Below are 22,506 nucleotides of genomic sequence, written 5' to 3' on the forward strand. Positions count from 1 at the left end.
GCGATTTTTAGTAGGGCGCTCTATGCTTTTTTATTATATTATCTATGGTACTATAATATTTTTTTGGAAATTAAAATATATAATTAAATTTGTGGATTTTTGTGATTCCATAGTGAAGTGTTAATGTGTTATGTGTCCCATTAAAGTGAGGATTACAGAATTCGTCATAAAAGGTATGATAAAAAAATTTATAATTTAAAAAATATGTATACTGTATAGGTAAGTTTCTGTCTGTGGCTTAGGTTGCAATCACAGCTCAGTAATTAGACTCCTGTGTTCGCGTTTCTAAAAAAAATAATAATATAAAAGGCGAATATTATAAAATTAACTAGCTATTATTTACGTCAGATAAAAACATTTTGTCTATAATACCAACCTACAATATAGCCCCTAAAGTATTCCAAGATTAACATTAATTATGTATTAAAATATTTTTTATTTATAACCAAAGAGTGAGTGATTTTCCTAGAACTTATCGAAAATATTATAAGTATAAATAAAAATGTCATAATTCTATTCAGTACTAACATGAAATCGCTATTTTCAAATTTATATTAGCACTAGCGGCCTGTCCAGTTTGGCATGGCTAGACATTTATTTTTGCAAAAAAAGTAGTTTTACTTAAGTAATATACTAATATACTATAATGTAACATTCTGATTGTGAAATAATTTTTGGAAATCGGTCCAGTAATTTTAATTTTTATTATTTAGACATGTTACCTTTTCCATGCTGAAGAATAGCGTTTTTTCCTTAGGGACTTTAGAGATTTAATCACATTTATTTTACCGCTATTTTGTCGTTTGAAGAGGAAAACGTGTTCAGCTAATGTTTTCGAGTACAAAAATATATTTCAATACAACATACATAATGACCTATCATTATTTTAAAATGTATTATATTGTCGATATCGTGTAGGAGTAGCGGAGGCTGTAGTTTTGGTGTCAACTTTGCCTTTCCGACAAAAGCACTTGACTAAAGCTTCGGATACATGTATGAAAATATTAATTGGAATTATATAATTTATAAAATAATTTTACTTAGTTAATACTTTTTATATGGAAACTATCAATTCGCTTCACGTGTTTTATATACTTACAAAATCTCGGATGTATAAGGCGTATATTAGTAGTAAAAATATGCGCCGTAGGTACATGCAGTTTTTTATAGAAGCTTTACAACATTTCTTTAAATATTTTGATAATTTACTAGGCAAAACTTTATTTGACAGATAAATAAGTTAATGAAATTAAAATAAAATATCACTAAAAACAGCGTCTTGAACTAACAACAAATCTTTATATATACTTATCTCGTTTAAATTGAACATTTATATTCCTAAAAGTTTGAGACTTTACAAAAGAGGGGATAGATTTTTGTCTTCACTAAGCGCTCACTAGGGTTTTACGCTCCACTACACAAAATAGCTAGAATATGCAATCTGCTCCTGGGCCCGAACAAATTTTTTCCGGCCGCTCTCTTTGCTAAATTTTATAATTTATTAATCTTTTTGGTAATTTTTATCTATCTCAACTTTTTAATTATAAGCATTAGTTATATCCTATTTAGAAGTCATTATTTTCTAGTTTGTGAAACTTCTGCTTTTATTTTTTTCGCTTATGTGTGACCTTGTTGGTATAAATAAATAAACTACCTTGTGTCGACTATCCTTTACAGTAAATTTTACGGAAAAATATCAATTGGCGCATGTAAATGGTGTCGTGTTGGTGGTCGCAGATCATTACTTAATTAGAGGTAATTAATTGACAACTGCTGATAGATCATAATTGAGAACCTGTTCCAAAATGTGGGTGAAGTTAGTGACCATATATTAATCGAATAAAGGAATATTTTTACAAAATTAGCGGTCGATTAGATTAATCCATCACCATCTTCATTTTTTGTATATTTATTACGCATACATGCAATTAAGTTTTGTTTGTCCAATATCTATAACCTAAGACCTCAATACAGTTGTCTAAAGGTTTTGTCTGAACTCTTGTCTCTAATGAGGTATGTAGCAGATGTTGATAACTTTTAAAAAATTTTCTGGAATCGAACGCGGGAACATACATGAGTGCTTAGTGATCTAAGCTAAAGGTCTACTGCTTTTTACATAGATGTTATTTGATTGAAACTTTCTTAATTCGTTATCAAAATTATTTGAAATAACGTTCAAGTGTATTTGATGAATGAATCACAACAACCGAAAGACAATCATACACAATTATGGAAATATGAGTTATTAAGGTCTCAGTAATGTACTTAAATTAAGTTTTATAATCGCCGAGTATGGAAAACAACAGATTTGGTGTTATTATTTATTCTCAAATATCAGTCATTATACACATATGGGAATAAGGAAACTCCAATACTATTATAATCATATCCCACACAAAAAGAAGCCTTTTTTGTATGTACAATATTCTTTATTACTATATGGAGATCTTCGGACCAACACTCCGTTTGAATAAGTTTATCACTATAGCTGAAATATCAGCGGTATCAGAATCATTATCGCAAAAAAGGTTTCAGTTAAATTACCGTCTAGATTTAGAGATTTTTGTCTTTGATTGAGAGAGACTGAGACTTTGCCAAGTGGTTAATCCTGTTCTGAAGTGAGGCCGCCGTTCAATATATTTGTCATTGTATGTGCGCAGTAAAACTCACTGCTCTGGAGAAAGCCAGCATGTCTGAGGGTAAGGTTCAGAGACGAGACTTAAGGGAGTCCATATGTTAAAATGGAGCAGTGTTGGCCTAGTGGATTCAGCGTGCGACTCTCATTTCGTAGGTCGTAGGTTCGATCACCGGCTGTGCACCAATGAACTTTCTTTCTATGTGCGCATTCAACATTCGCTCGAACGGTGAAGGAAAACATCGTGAAGAAACCGACATGTCTTAGACCCAAAAAGTCGACGGCGTGTGTCAGACACAGGAGGCTGATCGCCTACTTGCCTATTAGATTGAAAAATGATCATGAAACAGATTCAGAAATCTGAGGCCCAGACCTAAAGAGGTTGTAGCGCCACTGATTTATTTATTTTATATGTCAAAATGCGATTTTACACATTTTACAATTGGGTTCAGTCTCTTTTATGAACCTGAGAGTATAGGTAGGTAGATAAGATTTACCTTGAGACCAAAATCACAATAAAAGAAATGGTTCTAAGATCAACCCTTGAAAATTTTAGGGTCACTGGTTTATTATTAGGATGTAAATATTTAAATGTGCCAAATAAGATGTGATCTACAAGAGGAGGCACGTAAGTCGTCCATCATGCTACAGCAGCTCCGTGGCCAAAAGACGGTCCCACGCGCCGCAAACATCGCCATTTGCGACTTTATTGCCTTCTTTATTAAGAAAATGTCATCTTTTATTGTTATTTGCTAACCTTAAACGATAGTGATTAGTATGACCGAGGTTTAAACAATTTTCAAAGATTAACGAGGATTCAATGTTTTTATTCTTCAATTAAAGAATTGAAATTTTCAATTCAATCTTGCAATAGGTACATAAATTTGCAGTGTTATTGCATCAAGCATGAAGCAAGTAATGTTTTCCAGACCAGGTTTTTATATTTATATACTCGATGCCCCTGTGAACTTCGTTTCTCCTTAATATCTTTTTAGCTACATACCAAAATACTAACATTTTTCTATGCTACCTCATAGACTGTTCTCTTTTTCGGAATAAAACCTAAGTAATAAATTTTTCAACTTCTTTTTTTAATATTTTCCCAATTTTTCTTCCTCAGAGTTCAAGGAAAAAATAAAAAAGTAGTTGAATTGTGTGTCCAGTCTATATATAGATCAGTTTATATATATATAAGATGTAGATTTAAACCGTTACGAAATTTTATACTGTTTCCAGTTCTGTATTACAAGAAAAAGTACGAATTAATTCATTGACAGGTCGAACGGTGGAAAACTCAATAAAAAATATTTCCTAAAATAATCCATTTGAGTAGTTAAACCCATTCAAATTAAACTTCTTTAACCGAAAAAACGTACATGTTACGTGACCCGATTACAATAAATCGTTCTAAACGTCGAGTTTACATAAAATGATGTAATAAAATTACATGTGCTTATATCTTATTACGGAATTTAGATAAGTTCAAATGCATCATCTAAAAATATTATGTTCGATGGTTATTTTGGAGCGGTAGAGTTGAAAAATATCTTAATATGTTTTTTCATAGATTAAATCACATAAATAATTTAAACATATTCACATAATATGCTATGCCTTATTAATAATTTCTGGCCAGGTTATAAAAATTCAAGTTGAACCGTTCTTTTGAGGTAATATTGAGAATATTTAAACGACTCTGAGTATCTTCAAATAGTAAGTGAATGTGAGCACTTACGGTCCGTTACCCAGCAATAGCTATTTGTCAGACGTAGGCGTGGGTCACCGGCCATCGCCCACTGCACTTAGATCCACTTCATCTATGCCACTTGATTGATAATCAGCAGATATCCACTTAAGAAAATTGATTGTGCCTAGACATACCATTATGCTGTTTCTAAGCAAGGAACATTTATGGATACGAAGTTCGACATTTTTACCCGCGCTCAACAAGAGTCTGTACATTATTTTTAGAATAAAAATAAATATCTAGTTTCAAGATCTGTCAAAATAAAGCATGTACTTATTAAGGTTAAGGACGGCGTTCCAGTATTTTCAGAGTAACTGATTCATTTGACCCAGCGTTACGTTATTATAACAAATTCTACCAGCTTATATAATTGTATATGTCACCGTAAAATTGTAAACACCGTTAGATTGTAATCTATCTCGCGAGATTATAAACTGTCGAAAGATTGTGAACCTCAACGAACTGCTTACAATTTAACGTATTATTATTCGGTAGTTATATAAAATTGTTGGAAAGTAAAAATAATCTGTAATTGACCAAAGAAGTTTGAATGATAACTAAGTTAGTGTAGTACAATCTACCAAATAATAATATGTTAAATTGTAAGCAGTAAGCTGACGTTTACAATCTTTCGACAGTTTATAATCTCGCGAGATAGATTACAATCTAACGGTGTTTACAATTTTACGTTAACATATACATCATTGAATCATGATCAAACTTGGCGATTAAAAAGAGTGGCGGAGAGTTTATTGCCAGTTCTTCTCTTCCGTTCTACGCCCTTGAATTGAGAACTGCCAGTAAATGTAATCTTAGAATCATTTCATATATTTTTTTTTTGACGTTCATAAGTGTACATTTTGTAATTTGTTACCAATATGAAGAAATGATTTTTGTATGTTTGAATTTTTGAATTCACACAGTAAATTATATTAGGCAATTAAAATTAATTATAAATTAGACACAGTGGCTACATACTATATACGTGGGATATCTGGGGCAATGATTAAAAGCTGACAGTAAAAATTATTGCGGTAGCAAGAAATCAATTAGCTTATGACTGACAGTGATCCGACCATGTATGACAACTGTGGGCGGTGGCCGGAGACAATTCAGTTTTTGCTCATGATCGCTGTTTACTGGCCACACCCCCTGTGGTCATTGATCTGTGTAACAATATACTTTACTTAGTAAAAGTATAGATGTCTACATATACGCAAGGAGCACCAGCTCTGCTAACTACTTTGACAAAATATTAATCTAGTACTTAATCTACCACTAAATAAAACATAGTATGAAACACCCTGCACGGTTCCAAAGCCAAAGATTTGTTTTTTTCTTGATAACAAAATGGAAAAATATGTATAAATATCTAGTTTTTAATTTAGACAGCACGATTACTTTTAATACTCTAGAAAAGTTTTAAACTACAAATTTATTGACATACCCATATAATAATAATATGGCCCATTTATTTATTATATTTATTTGTTTATATTATACTAATTACATTTAATATATTTATTTCATATTCCACTTTGTCGTAACTACCTTCGGTACCATTGACCGTAACCCCTTCTCTGGTAAAGGCCTCATCTAGCTTCTTCCAAATCTCTCTTTCTTTCCTTCTCCATTCGCTTCCTACTATCGCTTCTATATCTTCTATTTACCCTTTTCTAGGACGCCCTCTTTTTTTCTTCCCTTGCTCCTTTCCATATAGTTGTCTTTAGAGTGTCTATTGGCTATTACCGGTCCTACTAACGGTGCCTCATTGGCCGTGCGGTGGTCTATTAAACCTTCCAGGTACGAACCTGTAGTTCCTGAGATTAACGCGTTCAAACAAAACAAGCTTCAGCAACATACTAATTAGTCAAAATATTGACTTGTAGAAATATTGTCTACGTTCTACCTAAATAAGAATGTATGATATACGCGTAATAAGCACTGCGACAGTAAAGTGTTTTGCAACATTGGAATAAGGTGTTACAATAAAACCTACGCGGATAGCTAATATGGTCTTGCTAACTCGTGTTGGGACGCAAATCGTGGGCCAAGGGACTGCTATGCTAATGCAACCAGTTATGCATAACACTCATTATAACTTAAGGCTTTGTTTAACAGGCTAAGATATATTTCAAGTACCCCTATATTTAACAATGCTTTTAGTATTTTACTGTAACAGGTAAATAGCAAATCTGTTTTGAAGAAGGAAGTTTTTTAACGAATAAACTCAAAACCTACAGGGGGTTTAGTCAAGATGCCTTAACAGTAGTGTATGTAGAAAGTCGAAACTAAATTTGTATGAAAATTTGTCAACACGAACTGTCATTTTAATACAAATTAAGTTCTCGACTGTCTACATACACTACTGTTAAGGACTAGCCTGAATGTTGCGACGCTAAACAGCCAAAGTTATTTAATAAAATAACTTTTAGTATTTCAATATAACTGCTCAATCGCAAATGTTTTTTTACCATAAACTAACTATTATTATTTTATCAAGATGCCTATACGCATCTAATTCGAAGCACAATATCACTCTTTAGATATTCAGATACGAATATATAACATATTGAATATTGGTTGATTTCATAGTGCATCTGAGAAACTTATTATAAATTATCTGTCAAGTTGCAGTTGCCAAGGTTAGACTTTACGCACAAGTGGGCGCGCTGCTTAAACATAATATTAATTATTCATACTTGTACAGGCAATTTGAATCCATTAGCGCTGTTGTTTAACAATCATATAACATAATTACAAACATATATACCTAAAAGTCGACTAATAATTATCGATTACATTTAGAGAAAAATACGTCGAAATTTTCCCAATAGTTAAAACGTAGATCGCAACTCTAGCGCCGTTTCGCGCCAAAACAGTGACGTGTGTAGCGAACGGTTGCAGCGTGCAGTCGTCGGTGAGTGAATAGTGTAATGTAAACGAGCATCCATAAATGGCAGGCGCCGGCGTGTGGCAGGTAACGCATCCCGGCTCCCGGCCGAGTTCAGAATTAGCCCGCCGCAAGCCGATACATTACCAAATGAGAATCGCGCCTGCCAAATATGGCACGAATCTCGAGTTTCTCGCTGGCAGAGCACCAGGCTGCGCGAACCTCTCTATTCCCGTCTAATGCTCGTGAAAAACACGTAAAAACGCATTTATTTCTGTAGCGAGCGGCCTCTAAATTTAGGCCGTATGGAAACCGAAAGCTATAGCGATTTTGGTCGGCTTGCCTCGATATAGATTAGTGTGCGTCGCTCGCGTCCACACGCACGCTCCGCCAGCGTCTCTGTTGCAGCGGTGCATCTACTGCCGAGGTCTGCGGACCCACTGACGTCACCGACCTGGATGTCACTCGACATGTTGCCTGAGGGTGGAGGTGATTATTGTGTGATGTGTTACTAATGCCTATACAGGGAAAGTGGTTCTTATCAGTGACAGTGATAACAGATACCGTGATAATTTACGATTTAAGTACAGAAATTATTTTGTGATTGTGGCACCGATGTACTAACGTATGTTATTGCCGTATTGCGTATTTATGTCCTTATTATTTGTGAGACAGGTTCGTTAATCTCTATAATATTAAACAAATTGAAAACAAAACCATTCTGCGTTGTCAAGTTTGATTTGATATTGCGGAGTATTGAATATTAGTAAAAATATTTAGTTCCATCGCCTTGCTAATGAGTGATTCATAAATTGTAACGGTGACAACTTTTTCCAATAGATTTGGCATTTGTACAGTGTAGAACAAATGTAAACTCGAATGTATGTCACTTTAGGCAATTGTTTATTAAATCAATTATTGCCGAAAGCGCCCAAGTACCGTCTCGTTCTTATAAGGTTAGTGTCAAGTCTCACAGTGCTAATAATGAATACCAAATAGGACTTGTCTAACATGACCTTTATTGAATTGACATTTTGAAAAGAGAGTGTATTTTATCTGAATTCACGTAGTCTTTACAAGATCGTTGAAGTATAATAAATTAAGGTCTATAATTAATGAAGCATACCTACCACTAATTAATAAATATAACTATTATACTTTGGTAAAATCATTATTAGGCATTTAATAATCCCCATAGTCTATGTGAGTATTATTATTTATTTAAAATTTTAATTTATTTCAACTTATACATTGTAAGGTACCTATACACAACATCGCGTTCAGGTCTGATAAGGGCCATTTATTTAATTAAGTTTCATTATTATTTTATTTTCTACAACAACTTAGTAACAAACATGTTAGTAAATAGATAGATAATATTACCCTTTAATAAAATTATCGCCTCCGTGACTCTGTGGTTTACCAGCACGATGTATACTTATGTGATCCAGAGAGTCGGCTTCCATTCCCAGTCAAACAATATTTGTTTTGTTTTGGTAGGTACAGGCAGCTACTTGCCTTTAAAACAGGAAATGAAATACAAAAATGTGTCTATTTCTGAATGTGCCGAATTATACGTTAGCAGGAGATCACCAGTAATGGGAAATTAGTCATTTAAACAATTTATTATCTAATTTAAATAATTTTATTTGTGAACGCACACGTAAAATTGTTAATAGTTTCACAATTCGAGAAATACGTGCGTAATACATTACGCATTTCAGTATAAATGAACTCCAAAATTGCCTTATTACATAATATACCAAAATACGAGCGTCATCAACGGCTATGTGTAATCAAATCAGACACTTTTTTAATATTTTATTCAATAAATCATTACACCCAATTCTGAAACACAAATAATTAGAAATATATTCTTATACTTCGTAGTACATTGACCCGCGTCTCCGTGGGTTAGAATCCCGAGGTCTTAAAATGATATTAGACACAAAAATGTACCATGCACCATGGTGCTTCAAGCAATAATAATATTTCAAACAGAGTTTTTAACTAATATTGCATATAACTACAGATTTGGCTTGCATATTAACAACAAGAACAAATAGTACCTACAGTAGACAAATGTGCGCGCCATTGTGTGGGGCAGAATATGTGAACTTAGGATTGTACCATATTCTTGCAATAAATTATTATTATTATATAATAATTTAAAGATTTTCTGTCCCTATATGAAGGGTTATCTGTTATTTTAGACGATTAAATAGTGAGTTTTCGTACCACGTGATGATATTGAAAGGCATCGAAATTGGGTTTTATTACATTATAATTATTGCGTAGCGACATCTACCATCTGCGCTTACAAATCACTGCGATGACGTCATACCCTCCAGTCTCCACTGACGATGGATGGCGGCTATGGATATATAGAACTCCTCGTAGCCACTGGGGCTTTCAGGTCGGCCAGTCAGTGGTTAAACTGGTCAAGGATCCTCCCTTTAGGTCGGAGGAATAGTACACCGTCTTTCCTACATAATTGTAATCGACTTACCTAAATTCTGATCCAGTCAATTTACATTGGTTGACGACTCATTGGTCTAGTGGTTAGTACCCCTGACTACGAATCTCCGGGTTCGATCCCCGGCTGAGACGAACATCGATGTGATGAGCATTTGGTATCGTGCTTAGGTCTTGGGTGTTTAAATATGTATTTATATGTCTATCTATTTATAATATGTATGTATATCCGTTGTCTTGTACCCATAACACAAGCTTCACCAGCTTAGCATGGGACTCGGTCAATTGGTGTGAAATGTATTTTAAAAATAAAAATAAATTGAAAAAGGGTTTTATAGGCTAGCCCGATCCGATCGAGCGAAGAATCATCAATACAGATAATATAAAATTAGAAGCAATCAACTTATGGTTGCCAGTAAAGACCCTAAAAATAAAACAGCCTACGCTCCGGATATGCCATAAATCATTTAAATACATAAGTCAATGGACATAAAAGCGAAAGTTGCATGTGTTAGTATAATTTACGATTAATTCAAATGCATTTGAAAGCTTTATCTATTAATTAAGGTTGACGCACACGACGACGGTTTAAAATGTAAATAAGTTCCAGTGTATTTCATTACCTTTTAGTAACTTCATGTGAAATTTTGATGCACAAGTACAATATATATTGCTTTCACTTGCTTTTTTCTGATTTTTAAGTTTTCCGCCATTCCGCCGTTTTTTTTTCTATAAGAATCGTAATTTAAAAATATGATAGGAAAAATTATTCCGCTGAATGAGCTGAGGCTGTGGAGTCCTTGAACATGCATAGATAGTAACAGTGCTTCAATTCAAAACATCAACGGGATATATCGATGTTTTAGTGGACAGAAACCCTATAGTTGCGCCTACGCATCTTATGATTCATGCAAATAAATTCCGTTCTCTTTGCGCCAAATAAGGATGTTATTAAAATTCCCTTTAAGCTTATTTGTCTATACTCTATTGTCCGTGTACTTTCATCTAGTTAGGCAGATTAGCGATATGGACTGAATATCACATAAAACACTATTATTATTCCAATTAGTATCAAAACTTTTTGAGCATTGTCAAAAAATTTGAAACTTAATGTTGATGACACTAAAAGCTAATTTAACGTTTGACATTAGATATTAATATTTTGACTTTTAGACAGATATCCATTATTTTTATCAGATAATCTATAGATATCATATTATAATCTAGTTTTTAATACACCATATTAGACAAAAATCTGCAGAGTTCGCGGATATAAACAGTGACGTCAGGGTGCTGGCTGTCTGCCGACTAACACGTAACACTCATTAATTCGCCACACCACGGAAATATATAGAAAATATTGGTTATCAATCGCATTTGTTTTTCTAAACAATTTCAGTGATACTTGCTAAAGAAAATACAATTTTCATTTCCTAATTCATGGAAATAATTGGTTTTAGGTGATATGTACTTTGTATTAAATATGTAACATATTGAAAAAAGAGCGCTATCAAGTTGCGTACCGATATACAGCTTCAAAAAGTATTTTATTTTAAGTATTTATTTCTAATATGCGAAATACAGTGTTTACACTATTTTTTGCCTTAAATGGATAAATAGAAAATTAAACAAATTTATAAAGTTTGGTCCCTTTAATGTACCCTGTAAGATACTGGCAATGTATACTTATTCGTGGAGCGAGGAAATCACCAGAAATACATGAAATACTTTGTACAATATTCGTTCTGATATTGGAAACTCGGATCATTCTCTGCTTTTTTCATTGCAAGTGGGTATCATTTTTAAAAGATTTCTTAAATTTTATAAGCGTTATTAATTATTATAATCAAATTTCACTCTCCTTTCAGCGAAAATTAAAATAAAATTTTGATAAATACTTAATGAGGATAATAAAAAATGAGAATGAGTCACATTATGACGATAATTCAAAGTGCCGAAATAATTCATGTTATTATTACCGCCGTATAAGGAGCTATTGTTGTGGTGAATCATAATATGTATATATGTAGTCTTAAAATAATCATCTCTACGCTGTGAATCTGTGATCGTAATATTGACGTATTTGGTGACTCCCCACCCACGGCTATCATATAAAAGTTTGATAAATCATAAATATAGAGTTAAGGAATAAATATCATATCTTCACTGTTATTAATTAAATAACACTAGCGAAACACTAATAAGGTTAGCGAAACAAATAAAGGTTTAACTTTAATGTCTAGATATAGCTAAATTATTATGCTTTCGCCCTTTTTAATATATCGGCGGAAAACTATCTGATTCAGTTCAATTACTACAAGCCTAATATAATAAAACTCTATCAGTTTATTTTAACAGGTTACTAATGTGTTGTGTTGTTCGTCAATTTTATCTAAACTAAATAAAAATAAAAAAGCTTTGTTCGGTTAACCGCGGGGTCGAATCGTGTTCTTTATGACAACAAAATAACTATTTGCTGCTCAGTTAGCTATATTTTTGATAATAAAATAAAATACCCTATTCATAAATCAATCTCTTTGTATTAAATTGTGGTTTATATGTAAGACACAAATATTTTTTAATAAGTATATATCTAAGTTTAAACTGTATCTCATTCACGACGTAAAAATTTCAGTTTTGGACTTTTTTATGTATTACTTCTACATACAAGAGTCGCGGATTGCGAAAGTTGCGAGTAAAGCAAGTCGCGGATATTTCTGGCAGCACTCGGGTTTCACGAGCTCCCGATTCGGACACACTGACTGACTGACACATAACATATTTAGGTGCTATTACGACTTACCATTCAGTTGTACGCACATTCTGTTTACGCGCCATATTTTAATTAGTAAGGAATTATTATTTTAAGGTTAACTTTTTAATAATGCTGAATTAAACGCAATATGATATTTAAATAAAACTCCTTTTACGGATGTTTGAATTTATTAAACATTATTTTTACTAAAAAGTAACTACGTATTTGATATTATGGTTTGTCTATTATTGCCATTTGAATGTTAGATATAATTTTAATATTGCGCTAAAACATGAGAATAATAATACGTTAAATTGTAAGCAGTTCGTTGAGGTTCACAATCTTTCGACAGTTTATAATCTCGCGAGATAGATTACAATCTAACGGTGTTTACAATTTTACGGTGACATATGTATATGGTTTCTTGGACGGTTTACTTAAAAAAAATTGTTTTAAATGGAACATATTCATTATTTTCAAATAAATGCTTATATTTACATCCTTATATCGAAGTAACGAACAGGTATTCATAGATCTATTATTTACGCGCGGCGACAGATTCAATGCCGTCTGATGCGGATGTTGATTTAATTTTATATTTCTTACAAAAACTCAGTTTCTTATACATTACGAAAATGAATTTATCTTTAATATTTTGCAATAAGTTTTTTTGCAATTTTCTGATAAATATTATCCTGACATTTAGATATTTACTCCTTTTGTAATTATAGTGTTAGGATGGGATTTCCAGTATTATCAATAAAAGACCTAATTATTAAAAATTATACTTTTGTATGACAGTTGTGTGTTGTTTACAGAAGTAATGCGTCGGGTGGCGTGCGGCGAAGGGTGTCCTGCGCCTGCGCCTCTACCGCCCACTAACAGGTTCGTTTCACAATTTTTTCTTTGGAACTGTTTCCTATACTTGATATAACTATATTTATGAAATTCGAAATCTCATAGAATTCTTTCGTCAATCGTAATACTTAAAAGAGATTTTTACATTGCAGATTATCAGAAAATAAGGAGTTGCTTCGTCAACAGCTGTTATCATCTAGCAAAGATCGTAACAGCGAAAAAGTGGAGCCAAAAGTTAAACAAATTCGGAACAGACAGAAGAATAGGTGGAAGCTCAAATTTCACCACCAAGCTTTGCCACAGGAATATCTTGATCATTACGAGCAGAGCCTCAAGGCTTCAACTAAGAAAAAACCACAAGAAAAAGTCAAAGAGCAAGGCGACGTTAACATTACCAATGAAGCATTTAAATTGTGGGCTCAGCGTCTAGCTGGCGTACAAAATGACGGAAATAGGAATGTTTCTCAAGCGGCCGTCAACATGACTGCCAAGACCAAAGAAGACAAGAAGAAAAAAGTCGCGGTGGCTCCAAGTAAAATTATGACGTACGACGACCTGCCGTACATGGGAGAGATGACACTTAATAATTCCAAGCCCAGACGCGGCCGAAAACCAAAAAAAGCTGACATCTGCCATCTAATATACGAAAACTATGGAACCGTAGTACCCGGCCAGCCTCCACCCGGCGATAAATTAGGCTCTACGTGCCAACAGTTCAGAAATACGGCCGCTCCTACTAAAACAAATCTTCAGAACAAAATCATTACAAGTTTATTAGAAAGGAAGCTGTCACAGGAAAACAAAAGAAGACTAGAGAATCCCACGCCTCCCAAATTTTGTAGTCCAGACGAGCCAATGCCGGAGGCACCACTTACTACCGCTGGACCCTTACACAGCGATGATGAGCCCCTGAATCTATGTATTCGAGATCTTAGAGACTTAAAAATACAGATTCAAAAGAAATTTGGAAATATATACACTTCAACGCCAGAAATCAAAACTGAAGTTGAGGAAGACTTGGATACTATAAAGAGTGAACAACCAAACGCCATATCAGTTATACAGAGGAACACCAACCTTCCTCACACAGCCAGCAGCTCGCCTGACCTTTCACACCAGACGAGAAATGTCTCTCCCACCCTATCTGAACCGGCTCAATCCACTACCAATACAGATGATGAAAAGTTTCCTGGATACGTGTATTGGCCCAACGCTGGGATATACATGCATCCATTGGCATTACAAACGCAACTCCTGTATTACCAGAAGCTAGCGGCTGCTGGACAGTTGCCACTAACTCAGGACAGAGATAAACTAACACAAACAAGTGCTAACAGTCCCACAGAAAAGTCACTTGATGAAAATAAAAATAAACTAGTATTGAAGCAAATTTCAGAACTTCTAGATCCTAAAATGATTCCACAATCGGTTGATAAAAGCCCAGAGCCAACCAAAAAAAGAGTTTCACCGAATCCGAATCAAGGCCCTGTAAAAAGGAAGCGATCAGCAATTTTCATTCCACCAATGCCTGCTCGGAGCAACTCATCGACGCCCACTACTGAAGTTAGTATTTGCAAATTTAAATTTACTGGAGGCTCGAAACCATCACTTCAAGAAAAGAAAATGCTTTCTGTAGATTCTGGCGGTAACTTTAGGTACTACAGTGGAACTGGTACAAAAGGAACAAAGGGTTACGACTACATTCAAAAGAACAATGAAGAGAGGATACATTCGATAGCACCACCACCACCAATTTCACCACCACAGAAAAGCTTGGTGCTCAAAGACGAACTCAGCAAGAAGAAGAGAAAGTCGAGAAAGACTTTACAAAGGGAGAAGTTGGAACAGGCATTCAAGGAAAAGGGGTTTTTAATACAGACACAACAGTTGCAGTCCGCAGAAGGTGCTACCTATTGCAAGTTCAGGCAATTGAGAAAGTTCACGAGATATCTGTTTAGAAGCTGGAAGGACTATCTTCCTGGTGAATTAGAAGAGAGAACGGCACAAGAGAAGGAAGGACAGGCCACCACGACGGCCAATGAGGCTGGAGAATGGGGGTGATGATTGGAAGATAGTATTCTTGGCTAGACTTAGCGACCGCCGGTCGTTGCATTTAACTTACATAGTGAGATGAAATTTGAGAATTACGTTGCCGTCCATTGTAGTGTGAACATAGAAATTATTTTAAATATAATCAACAGTGTGTTGACTGTTTTAAAGACTTGACAAATGTGGTGGTTAGTTTAATTATTTCTATTTAAGAGTACTTACTCAACTAGTCATATAAAACCTCTTTTTACTATTTATATATTAACTAATTACTAAAATAATCGCAGACAGAGTGATTTTTAATTTGTTAAAAACGTGTTTTTTTGAATTTAACTTTTCCATCCTTAAACAAAGTTGTATGTGGTTGTGTGTACGGTTGCCATTATTTATATGTACATAATGTAGAGTGGATCTAGTCATTTTATTAAATTAATTAAAACAACATTTTATACTGAATTAAAGTTTATTAACGCGTTTACAAAGTAAATGCAAAAGGAATGTATACCAATAAACAATTTTAACTCAAATGTGTAATTATTGTTCTTAGGGAAGACAATTGTTCCTTTAAACACTGCTCATTATAGAAATAATCAACAAATGGTCCCGAACAAAACAAATATAAAATTACATAAACATACATAACATCACTCAAAATATAGATAAAATATAAAAAAGATGTGCATTATCCTTAAAACTACCCATATCGCCCAAACCCTCGCTAAGGCACTCCGTATAAATGTATAAAAATCCTCAATATATATGTATAAAATAATATAACCTATGTATAAAAATATGCATTCTGTGGTCACCGCAGACACGGGAATATGCGTGCGGTGAATAAGGAACGAAACCATAGTCAACGGCATAGTCTATGGTTGAAATTTAACAGGAACAATAGCATTTTGGCTTAATATTGCAGTTTGGAATGAATTCAGAATTTCAATTCTCATTTTTTTTTTTCATTAAATGCTAGATCAGACCTTAAAAAAGACTTTTAAACCAATAAATGACACAAACATATTTGACCCCACACCTAGTGTTCGGTCAGTTAGGTTTGCAGCATTTAAACAGCTAGTAGTTTGGCAGCTGCGACGACGATGTTTTTGGATGAAATTCCATATTTGTCGAGTAGAGCCTGGGGCGGGCCTGATCGTGGGACTTCCTTTACGTAGAGATGCTGTACGACCACTGAACGTTCCAGAGCCAGAGCGGACAACACCGCCTCACCGAGACCACCTGAAAAATAAATTATTGATTGGCGTTGCATGGCTTCCATTTCCATCAAATAATGGGCAGCGAAATTAAAAAAAAATATAAGTAGTTTTGAAGTTCCTTATCTTCAAATAGGACATATGACAGACATATTTCTGCGTCCGTTTCACGCCATTGGTTTAAACACATTTAATTATTTTATTGACATTCTTTGTATCTATGTTATAAATAATTTAAAAAATACCCTACAGCATATATATACGTATATATATTTATTTGTAAATAGTATGACATATTCGTTGAAACTTCAGATAAGCAAAAAAATATTTAAAAAATATAAGTACTTACCAGCCTGGTAGTGGTCTTCAACGACTAGCACTCTTCCACCAACGGCGTGCGCGTGAGCTCTTACAGCGGCCTCATCCAAGGGCTTTACTGTGAACGGGTCCAGCACACGTGCGCTGATGCCTAAAAAATTACGAATAAGCTTAGGAGTCTAGTTGTCAAAGATGTAACCAAACAGAATAGTTACAAGCAGACTCGATAGACGTTGTCCTGTTGCCTTAGGGAGCGTTCAAGTACGCAATTTCTGGAGATTATTGTAACCCCCCCATGTAACGCGCCGTAACGCTTTTCCGTGAACAAGTATAGTGAAACGTTCTGTGACCACCTAGTTACTCTTTATACCTAAAAGTTACCATTATGTGTAAAGTACTGGAAAGACGATAATAATAATAAATAAATAACACGTAATTCAATCCCCGCCCCGCATCGTAACGTTTTAAAAAAGGACCCATCCCCCCTAAAATTCGTTACGTAATACTTGAACGCTCCCTAAAGTAAATAAAAACATCTAATTGTAAACTAAACCATTCTCGAATCCATTTGAACATACAAAACATTTCATCAAAATCAGTACAGTTGTTAAGATGGGTTTATTAAACACACACAAAGATTTAAATAAAGATTGAATTGTTTCGATAAGAAAAGTATACTTAAAATGACATGGCCTGTATCAAATATTTATTAGTATTGATAAGTTGATTGGCGTTTATATTTGTTTTTAAACTATTCGCGATGGAAATCCGAGTATTAATCCTGATTTGACTAATGCTTTTGCTCGTTCACACAGGATATTGTGTACTTATTCAATAACTTAAATAGCGAGTGCTAGCCAGTTAATAAACTCAATATATTCGGCCAGCTTTAAATTTTGTTGTTACTTCATAAAAACAAATTTCGTTCTCAAATATAAAAGGTCCTTCGGATACGGAATCGGACACTCATTGACAGTATTCGAGAACATGACAAAAAAAAATATGTTTATTATGGAACATAAGATACATGCATCACTTATTCCACGTCATTAAATTTGAATAGGTAGAGATCCCTACTCATCGGCAAAGAAGACAGAGGGTGTAGGCCGAGAGAAAAAGCCGGCGTAAAAAACTCTCGGTACTCTTTTAAAATAGCAAATCATCAAACAACACTTATTTTAAAACAAATATCGCAAATTAATTAGAAGAAGCCTGTCTAGCACTAGTCCCAGGCCCTTTTATCAACTACATAATCGTTGACTTTATAGTAAGCCTTTTTACACAGCTTTTCTTTAATACATTTCTTAAATTTATTGAAAGTCAGAGATAAAAGAGCCTCTGGGATTTAAACCAACAAACAACAAGACAAACAGTAAACATACAAGTAAAATTTTGTATTACCTTGCTGCTGCAGTTGATCAGCGGCGGCGAGCGCTTCATGCAAAGTGACCCCAGAACCGATCAGCAAAATGCTGTCCTTGGCGGACTCACGGACAATCTTGGCTTCACCGACCTAAAAAAAATTATTAAAAAATATTCGTGATTCTAATTTCCAGAAAAGAATTTTAATACTAGTACTTAGAATTTGATTTCAACTTCAGATTCAAAAATATGAACCTAAAAATTGTAAGGAGTAAAACTTAGCGCCAATTCTCGTGTGTAACCTCACCCTAAGACCCATCTTAAATACGAACATTAGGGTGGTCCTTATTTTTCGACTTTTGAATTATCCCCGGGGCACTTTCTCATTTGATTATATACCTCTAAATATGAAATACGTGTTTTTTTGTTTTTGTTTTTGTTAAGATTTAGAGGTCGCTACCAGCTGTCAAAATTTTTACAATTAAAATATTTGTTATATTATTAACAGTCAATTAGATACCAGTCTTGATGTCTCTAAATTGAGTGACAGACAATCAACTATGGTCGTGACATCTACTTTGAAATGTGCAGGCTGTGGTCCATCAGAATTTAATGTCAATAGATCTACTATGCGTCGGTAATGGGTCAAAAATCGCAATGCTGTGCAGATTCGCTCAAAAGCGAGTTTAAACCTAATTCGTCATTAACAATCCATTGGGAAGGTAAACTTCTAGAAGATATTACTGGACACAAAACTAAAGATCGGCTGCCAATTTTGACATCAGGATATGGAGTTTATCAACTACTCGCTGTTCCAAAATTGGAACGTGGAAGTGAAGCGTGAAGCGAAGCTTGTGCGTCCAGCTGTCTATGAAGCTATAAAGTCATGGAATTTGAGCTATAAAGCAAATTGTTAGACAATGTTTTGACTCTACTGCTGTAAATACCGGCTTAAGGCGTGGAGTATTCGTTCTTCTGGAGCGCAAAATGAATAAAAATAAGCTTTGGTTTGCTTGTTGTCACCACATAATGGAAATTATGTTGTCAGCTGTAGTGGATCAATCGCTTGCCCCATCTAGTGCTCCTGATATACAATAATTCAAAAGATTTAAGAACAATTGTAACACTATTGACCAAAGCGACTTCAAATCAATAACAACTGATGACGCTGAGGCAAATATTCTTGCAGAAGTGGCCGCAGACAGGATTTTGTTTGCATAAAAGCAACTTCAAGTACATGAACCTCGAGATGACTACAGAGAACTGTTGAATCTTACTATCATTTCCTTAGGAGGTGCACCTGACAAAAGCGTTTCATTTCAGAGACCTGCTGTTCTTCATCGAGCTATGTGGATGGCAAGAGCCTTGTACAGTTTAAAAATGTATTTATTTAAGCATCAGTTTAAGCTAACGAAGAAGGACGAAAAGGCTGTGAGAGAAATATGTATTTTCACGGTGATGATTTATGTCAAATATTGATCAAGCAGTCTTGGAGTCAGTCAGCACCAAGAAACGACTTACAATTATTAATAGACCTTAAAGCTTCAACAAAAATATAGCTACTGATGCGCAGATAAAGATTTTAAATAATTTGTCAGAATACATAATTTCGCTTGCGTTTTTCAATGACGAAGTTTCATGTCAAGAAAAGAAAAAAATGGTAGAAGTACTCAAAATTTAAGGCACTGAAGATTGCTTAAAACGAATAAACCTTGACATCGCACATATCGACAAAAAAAATAGAAAACTTCGTGAGTAGTCATTCCTTAAGATTCTTCCAGACCCTAGATATCTCATCATGTTTTTTTTAAAAGACGTCGAAACCTGGAACGAAGACGCTGATTATATAGCTGCCAAAAATATCGTTCATTCATTGCGAGTAGTGAACGACATAGCTGAGAGGAATGGAAGAATATAAAAAAATAATTACCACAAATGAAGAACAAAAGCAATATTTGCTTTTGATGGTAAAAGAGTATAGGATAAAGTACCCTAATACTAACAATTCAACCCTTGTATCTTTAAAATAAACAAATCAGTTATCTATATAATATCTTAATTAATAACAATAACAATAATTTCGTAACATTTTTAAGACCTGGGTATAAAAATAAAGAATTCTAACAAATACAGATTTTCAATTTTTATTTAAAATTCAAACCTCGGTAGCGACCTCTAAATATCATTTAAAAATTTCAAAAAAAATACTGAAACACTTTTTTATGGTATATATCCAAATTACGTGGTGCCCCGCGAAATTAAAGAAAAAAAATTTTTTTCTTAGGATTAAGGACCACCCTAACGAACATAGTACCCATACTACTATAGCTAGAACTAAAAATATAATTATACCAATGTCAAACAACAAAATTAACTTTAAGGCTATGTTCAGATGGCAAAAATTTGACGGGCGTTTTCAAATCGCGCGACTAGACATTGTGGTATTTTCATACAACTGTTCACATGAGCGCGCGTTAACGCGGCGCTCAGAGAAAAAGTCTCTAGACGCAGGTGATCGATCGGTGATCACGGTGATCGCTTTGATATTAATGTAATGTCCGTTTGCTGTTCAGTTGAACGCGCGATTTCATCGCGATCGCATGTAATTTTGTTAATTTTCGTAATTATATTTTGTTTTCGCATTTAAAATGATTGAAATTGAAAATATTGACATCGACTTACTAATCGAGGAAGTAGAAAAAAGGCCAGCAATTTGGAATATAGGTTCGGAATCCTATAAAAACAAAGTTTTGAAACGACATGCTGAAGAATTTTCTACGTTCTACCGAACTAGACTGACGAGTACTCTCGCAACGCGCATTAGCGCTTATCATCTGAACTCTCTTCAAATTTGATCGCGCGTTACATGTGAACATAGCCTAAATCGAAAATTAAAGAGAAGGTTCTGGAGTATTTTTGGAGAACCACGACGGAGTGAAGTAGTCAACTATTACTCTATAATCGAATGTATTCGGTGTAATTTATCAATTACCTTAAAAACGGTGTCATTATCGTAAATAATGGCGGTGTTGGGTCGCGAAGTACGGATGTAGCAGATGCCGCGGGTGTTGGCAGCCAGCTCCACGCTGCGCTCTGTTGATACTGCGTCACTGTAAATATATTAAAATTTGTATAGGCTTTAAAACATTTTTGTAACTTTGTACAATCTGTACAGTGTACATAATATATCACGAAGTACACATTTGTCTGTATGAAAGTAACATGACAATTTAGATATATGTATTATCCTGATGAGTAGTGTTGCTATAATCTTACTTAATTTAGCGACCACCAATTCGACTTTTACATAGTAGTCATAATAACTTAACTAGTAATGTAAATAAAAAAAAACGACGGGTTGCACTCCGGGAGTGCCGGCAGAAGTGAAAACTTGAATATTAACGTTGTGCATTTTTGATATTTTGGAATGGTTAGGGAATAATGTTGCACGAATTGGTGAACCTTTATTAACTACTACTACTTATAAAAGTACTATCATTTATGTGGTAGAATACAATATTTATTTATTGCGCTATCGTACACAAACATGACAATTTATATTACATTAAATACGCCGCGCCAGCTGTCTACTTTCCATCCGTCTTACGAATTTTCGATCAGGTCACGTGTCCTGACGCGAGTTTAAATTTTTTTACCCATTCCAAAAAAGTGTACAACGCCGCTAAAGAAGTTTTCATATACATTTATCCTTTAAAAACCTTGAATAACCAAGTTATTGTGCGGAATTAGTCAGTGTGTGCTTATTACCTGGGATAGAAGACAGTGGCAGTTGGCACAGCACGGAAGAGAGCGATATCTTCAAGACCCATCTGAGACGGTCCATCTTCTCCAATACTGACACCGCAGTGGGAACCAACCAAGTTAATGTTCGACTGGCTGATAGCGCCCATACGGATCTGTGTGACACTAACGGTTAATCCGAATCGAAGAACCAATTTAAAAAAAAAGTAAAGTTTAAGTTTTTAACTTTTACTGGAAAGTTTTTGAGAACAGATTGACCTATTACTACAGGACCCTGTTCGTAGGACCGAATTAATAATATATATTAATTATGGCTAGTTAAAACTTTATTTATATGGTATCAAAACTTACGTTGTTAGAACGAACATTTATAAAATTAAAAATAAATTAGGCCATCTTTGTTTTGAGTTAATCTTTTTCTATTTTTGTAGTCTCCCAGTA

General features: G+C 34.3%; 2 protein-coding genes across 3 annotated transcripts in view; one reads left to right on the plus strand and one right to left on the minus strand.

Moving 5' to 3' along the window:
• Positions 1–15,939, plus strand: LOC125051479. 2 transcript variants are annotated; one of them, XM_047651783.1, is made up of 3 exons: positions 1–173; positions 13,324–13,390; positions 13,516–15,939. In XM_047651783.1, exons 1-3 carry the CDS (start codon positions 131–133, stop codon positions 15,422–15,424), a joined length of 2,019 nt encoding a protein of 672 aa, XP_047507739.1. In that variant the 5' UTR covers positions 1–130; the 3' UTR covers positions 15,425–15,939. The 2 variants fall into 2 exon arrangements, with proteins under 2 accessions (XP_047507739.1, XP_047507740.1); XM_047651784.1 differs by lacking the exon at positions 1–173 and adding an exon at positions 7,274–7,764.
• LOC125051480 (transketolase-like protein 2) overlaps positions 15,857–22,506 on the minus strand; it is a 13,667-nt gene continuing 7,017 nt past the window's right edge. The window contains exons 9-13 of the mRNA XM_047651785.1: positions 22,072–22,220; positions 21,296–21,413; positions 18,343–18,454; positions 16,973–17,092; positions 15,857–16,648 (exon numbers count right to left, since the gene is read on the minus strand). Of these exons, the coding sequence (XP_047507741.1) occupies positions 16,476–16,648; positions 16,973–17,092; positions 18,343–18,454; positions 21,296–21,413; positions 22,072–22,220 (672 nt within the window). The 3' untranslated portion in view covers positions 15,857–16,475. The remainder of the gene's footprint in view (positions 16,649–16,972; positions 17,093–18,342; positions 18,455–21,295; positions 21,414–22,071; positions 22,221–22,506) is intronic.

The sequence above is a fragment of the Pieris napi genome, chromosome 8 (assembly GCF_905475465.1).
Source record: "Pieris napi chromosome 8, ilPieNapi1.2, whole genome shotgun sequence".
NCBI lineage: Eukaryota > Metazoa > Arthropoda > Insecta > Lepidoptera > Pieridae > Pieris > Pieris napi.